General features: G+C 50.4%; 1 protein-coding gene across 1 annotated transcript in view; it reads right to left on the bottom strand.

Moving 5' to 3' along the window:
* Positions 1-1217: 1217 nt before the first annotated feature.
* NHS (NHS actin remodeling regulator) overlaps positions 1218-6104 on the bottom strand; it is a gene marked incomplete at its 5' end in the record, with an annotated part of 26710 nt that continues 21823 nt past the window's right edge. Inside the window, 5 exon segments of the mRNA XM_029084817.1 lie at positions 1218-1655; positions 1658-1844; positions 2771-2897; positions 3401-6097; positions 6100-6104. The exon segment at positions 6100-6104 is cut by the window's right edge and continues 232 nt beyond it. Coding sequence (XP_028940650.1) covers positions 1218-1655; positions 1658-1844; positions 2771-2897; positions 3401-6097; positions 6100-6104 — 3454 coding nt within the window.

The raw sequence follows: 6104 nt of genomic DNA, 5'->3' as shown, positions 1-6104 counted from the left end.
TCATCAGCACAAAGAGAAAGCTTCACTGAAAACTCATTGCGGATACTTGCTGATAAATCAAAAGCACTTCTTGCATGCTTATAATTTATTTGTTTCCTTTACGAACCAGAAACTAACCGTGTTTAAAGATTATAGGTACCAGGTTATGACCATGTTATGTATCCCAATAGCCTAATGGGAATATGAAAGTTAAGTACTGTTTCTTCTCGCATCTCTCCTCTCTGAAGCGATCCCTGCTAGAATAAAGGGCTAGGGGAGGTTGTAGGATGGGACCCTTTGCGGCTTTGCATCAGACACGACTTTGTTCTGTCAGAAGCACGCTCGCCTTCCCCACCGATCCTCACGGTAACCCTCCCAGCTGCGCCTTCCAGTGAGCTTCTTCGGAGCTGCCTTAGAAAGACAAATGGTTACTTCAATCCCATCGCAGTCGGCCTTTCCATTTCCTTAGCTAAGGCGGAGAATTCCTCCTTTCCACTGCTCAATGTCGTCCTTCAGGCTTGTCGCACTGAAAGCAGTTATCGGTGACCATGTGAATTTTTTACGTTTGATATGAAAATGGTATTCACAGAATACAGTTATTACATTTGACTTCTTTTGTCTTCTATAAACAAAGTTGTTATGCAGTAAATTGTTTGCCACATGTCCGCTTTTTTGATAATTCTATTTACACATTTTTATCAAAAATATGGTATTTACATGTTTTGTTAATTTCTTCTAAATTTTGTTTCAGCTCATTTTAGTGTAGAAAAATACCAATCCTCAAGAGCATTTTCTTTTTCTTTTTCTTTTGTTTTTTTTTTGTCCCTAGGGAAGCACTACAGTGAGGGATTTGTTTCTAGATGGGCAGCTTCTGGAAAAAAAAAAACAAACCCAAAAGTCACTTTTAACTCTATGGAAAGTGTATAGCCTTGAAATCTACAGTGACAACGGAAATGAGAGTGGGACAAACCAAATGAAGCTGAAAGAAAACAGAGCAGACATTGCGCATCTTCCTACTTTAGAAAACGTAATGTAATAAATAGCTACAGCTGTAGTTCTCTGTTTCCGAAGCGTCATACAAACACAAACACATTTAAGCATCGATATTGCCCTGCAATTTTTTTCTTTTTTTTCTTTTTTTCTTTTTTTTTCTCAACTGCTACAGCATTGGCCTCTTATATTCACATCCTCACAGTGCCCGAGTGGTGTCGGCAGCCTGGCCCTGGTGCCTGCAGAGCCTACGTTGAGCTCTGAGAAGACCGATCGTCGTGAGGGCTGCCGTCGGAGTTCTCCGTCTCTCCTTCGGAGATGGCCTGCATCGGTGTGTTGTACAGCCTGCAGCGCACGCTGTACCGACTGCTGCTGGCTGCTGGGGGGGCCCGGGAGCGCCCCACTCTTGAAGATGCCGACATGGGAAAGCTCTTGGAGGAAAATCCTTCCGCGTTGACCCTGGGGGAGCAGGGGGAGAGTGGGGACAATGCATCGGGGCTCACCGCAGGGGGAGACTCCTCTAGGCTTTGAGGGGCATCTGCTGTCAGCTCTCCAAGAGACTTGGGCAAAATAGGACTTTTCAGAATTTCCGTGGCAGACATCCGGTAGCTGGAATCAGATCGGCTGCCCTTTTTAAGGAGCAGTAGTTTAAACTCCTCATTGGATGTGTTGGACTTTTTTGCATTCCCGTATATATGAGCCCGGGGGACCTCTGACTGCTTATGGGAGTGCCCACACTGCCGGCTGGTGGCATGTTGCTGGTGGGCAGCGTGCTGCTGGCGGGGGGCTGGCTGCTAGTCCCAGACAAAGCTCTCAATCTGTTTCGTACAGAAAGGTCTCCAGAATCTTTCCTCCCAAGAACTTTCCTTTTTGATCTGTAAAAACACAAAGGAACACTCCTTCATACGTTCTCTTTGTAGAATAGCACTTAACGCTGGTCTGGAGTTTCACAGATTGACCGTGCTTTCATATTACCTAGAGTTCTGGTAATCCCTCTGTCAAATATCAGGGACTAACAGTCACTGAAGGCACATTAAGCCATAATAGCTCTTGTGCAATTTATGAGGCACACAGAGAGTCCCCCTCAACCTCATCCAGCTCTTCCAAAACAATGTATACACAACCAGCTATTTATAAAGACGACAGTGCATACAGAGTCTCAGGTAATAATAATACTCAGCATAACCTATTCAATATCAGAAATCTATAATTTCAATTGTGATTGCATCAGGAAAAAGTTTCTTCACTGAAAGGGTTATCAGGCACTGGAATGGGCTACCTAGGGAAGTGGTTGAGTCACCATCCCTGGAGGTATTTAAAAGACAGGTGGATGAGGTGCTCAGAGATATGGTTTAGTATTGGACAGGTACGATTGGACTCAATGATCTCAAAGGTCTTTTCCAACCAAACGATTCTATGATCCTATGAAAATTCAGCTGAATACAAATTACTCTAAAATTGAAGAGATGCCTTCTCATTATTCTCACTCACCAGACCAGAGCTGGTGGGCAGAGATGGGAACGACTGTGGGTAGTTTTCTTTGGAGACATGTATGTATGTTAGAGAGAATGGCCTGATGTTGTTATCTGTAAAACATCCTACACATGCCATGAAGATGCTCAGAGTGGACACCAGACCATAATAAAACACCTTTTAAAAGCTGCCTTTTACAAAACTAAACTCAATAAACTAAAGAAGGTAGTTTCAGGACAAGACTTAACCATCAAATAACCATCCTGCAGCTATCACTGGTGGGCAGGGCTGCATGTTACCATTCCCCGTTGCCGCAAGACTAGGTCACCTGTGAATGACTGCAAACAGATCCTCGGTAGTGCGGGGTTTGTTTGGAGACACAAAGACATCCTCAGCGTCAGCCTGCAGCTCCTCACTCAGTGGAGACACAATGGACTCGTCGCTTGGAGAAGACTCTTAAACAAGGAGAGAGGCCATGCCATAAGTCAGATCCCACAGCACTTGGCAGCAGCACCGCCAATGCGAGGCACCAGCTCAGTTCACAACCGAGCGGCCGATACCACCATACAGACTTTATCCTCTAATCGAAACATCATGTACACTGCGTGTTGGAGCCCATACAGGGGCAGTGCTAGGGCCTGAAACCAGGATCTCCCATTTACTGTACTGCTGTGATAACAAAGCTCCTCTCTACCCAGGGTTAGCACTCCTCCCTTTTCTCTTTTCAGCTGAAATGCAGCACAAGGGAGGAAACAGATGTCAGAGAAATACACTCTGAATACACTGAAAAAGCATAAAATATCCCTAAGCTGGCTGGCCAGCTAACAGACTGGGGGCCTCTGTACTGAAACCTACAGAGGCACGCCGCTTTGCACCTCCCGCCTGCGTTTTGACTCCCCCAACAGTCACATCCAAAACCTCATGACAGGGTATAACACAGAAGGAGTTCACAACTGACCTTTCAGCGAAGGCTCGTCCACACCACCCGCCATCTCATCTGCCCTGCCATCCTCAGAGGCACTTTTGGTTGGGATACCTGATGTGATATCATTTTCCTGCTTGCAGCTTGCTTCACCCAGTGAATTCACTGCTGCCATCTCTGCTTCATAGCCAATACTCCCAGGCACATGGTGGCTTACATCGGGTTGGTGCTGAAGCTGATTGCCGATGGCCGCTCCCTCAGCCTGACCTGGGCTTTCACCTGCAGACCCAGCTTCCAGCCTCCCCTCGCTGCCTGCAGAGAGCTCTCGCTGAGCCTGCACTTGCTGAAGGTCGTGCTCTGTTTCTGTTCCCTGGCTGGATTGCTTTGCTTCGTCATCACCTGTGAGTACAGCCGAGCCCTTCTGAAACCCGTTGGTGGAGATGGCACACGTCTGATTGAGAGCACATTCTGGCAAGTGCTCAGCAGCCAGGTGTGTTTGGTCCTTCCCAGGTCTGATTTCAACCAGACCCATGCTTGCTGAAGTTACAGCTTCTCGCTCAGAGCTGTTCTGCCCGCTGAAAGAGGCGCTTTTCTCTAAAGGCAGCTTTCCAGGGCCCCTTTCTGCTGGGGAAGTGTCAACGTATGACATTACGGTCTCCTCCGTGGAGTACTGGCGTGATACTGGTTTCTTGGCTAAAAGCGGCCTCATTTTGCCCGGAGAAGCGTCAGTCGCCATCAAGGCAGTCTCCTGTATGCAGAGCAGGTCTGGGGTGCTGCCTTTCTGTTTCCCTCCTTCAGGCTTGTTGACTGCCCGGAGGTGAACAGACTTGAGAACGGAAGGCGTGATGGCAAGGGCGGAGGGAGGGCTGGGATTCAGGGCTTCCCCGACAGTGCTCTGCTTGCTGTGGCTGAAGGCATGCAGCTGGTGCCTGTGAGCGAAGGGCTTGCTCAAGACATTGTGAAGAGCACTTAGGTCGAGGTGAGTAGGAGGTATAATTGGAAGTTCGAGGTCTTTGCTCACCAAGGCAGTGCTGTCTTTCGAGAGCGGCTGCTGCAGCGATGACTTCCTCTCTGGTACTTTTGGCTTCCTCTTGCTCCCCCCTGGTGACAGGGGTCCTGAAAAGAAAGCAGTCGGAAAAGAAGAGGTGGGCGTCTCCGACTGGCTGGAGTACCCACTGGAGGGCGAGGCTAACCCTGCCAACTTCTCGGGGGAGGCCAGCTTAAACTCATTATCCACGGAGGGGAGGGATGGGGTGGTGGCTCGTGACCCGGACTGGGACGTCTGGGATTCAGAGCTCTCTGGTGACTTGATGCACTCTATGACCGTCGTACCCGTAGCGGTGCTCGAATTGGACAAGGACCTGTAAGGGTCGCTAGATTTCAAGTCATTCAGAAGCCAGAGGTCTGCATAGTGAGGTTGTTCAGCACCTTCGTCTTTAAAGGAGGGGATATCGGCAGTGTCGAACGGAGTGTCCTTTAACCCGGCATCGCCCTGGTTCACCCAGGGGAGCTCCTGCTTGGCTTGCAGGTTTGGGCCTTCCACTCGGGAAGGTGTGTTTGAGAACTCAAGGGGCAGCTTCATCTCCCTGGCAGTGTGAGAGACATGCTGCCCACCACCGATCTTTGGTTCTTTCTTGTCGGGAAGGTCGGTGCTGGCCTCTGATTTCCTCAAAGATGAGCTGCGTTTTGGTGGGGCTGGCTTTGCCTTTGGTTTCTTCAGCGAGATACTCTGCCGTCCCTGCCTCCTGTGGCTCACGCACTCCTGCCAGGTGCAGTCAGCCAGGCTGGAGGTCACGCTCCCGGTCTGGCCGCTCTCGGAGCCCACGGCTGCATAGTTGCAAATATAACTTTTATTACCCTTAAGACCGCAGTCAAAGTGCATGGAGGTATAGTAGCCTTCGGTATCCACAGAAAAGTGTGAGCTAGTGTCTGCCTTGTCAGAGGGGGTCTTTTCGAGGAAGCTGTCATAGGTGGCCATGCTGGTGAAGCTGGGACATCCCAGGCTGTCTGCCTTCGGGCGCTCGGGGCTGAAGTCCTGGCGACAGGAGGCATCGTGGCGATGGTGCAGGTAGTTCCACTCACTATCGCTTGTGTTGCTGTTGTTAGGGTCGTCCAGTAAATCCGCCACGGTGGAGGTGAAGGAGCTTGACCTGTGGCCCCTGACTTTGTCCATGTGGTCACCAAACTGCTCCGTGATGAAGACGCTAGAGTCCTCGTTGGCGTTGGGAGCGGTGTTGAGCGACAGCTCCGAATCACAATGCGAAGAGCCTGTCAGCGGAGGAGAGGCAGCAGGAGGAATGGTTTCGGATGTCTGGGAGGGACACGTGGAGCTACTCCCGCTCCAGTTGCCACTGGAGGACTGGTGGTCATCTTTCTGGTCCATGTGGCTGCTGAGCAGGACTCCTGCTGTGGAGATAGAGTGAATGGGGCTCCCGAAGGTGTCTGAGTTGGATGAAATCTCGCAGCTGCCCGAATCAGCCATCCTTGACAGACGTGACCTCCCCCTCTCGCTGATGCTGTGTTCAGGGCTGTGCAGGTGCTGAGGACAAGTTAAACCGATAGGCTGGTGCTCTTGTGAACCCTGCTTGCTCAAGATCTCCTTCCCCTTTTTGGGGATCCTCTCCTGGAAGTGCTCCGCTTCGTACCCTGCGCTCTTGGTGGTGGCATCCTGATGGCCCTCGCTGGCCCGGGCACCCTCGCGAGGCAGGCTGCGCGAGCGGATGCGGCTGGGGGAAGGGAG

This window comes from Antrostomus carolinensis, unplaced genomic scaffold (assembly GCF_000700745.2).
Source record: "Antrostomus carolinensis isolate BGI_N321 unplaced genomic scaffold, ASM70074v2 scaffold1494, whole genome shotgun sequence".
Classification (NCBI taxonomy): Eukaryota; Metazoa; Chordata; class Aves; order Caprimulgiformes; family Caprimulgidae; genus Antrostomus; species Antrostomus carolinensis.
Note: the sequence above shows the minus strand (reverse complement) of the source record. Positions and strands in the feature narration are given on the sequence as shown.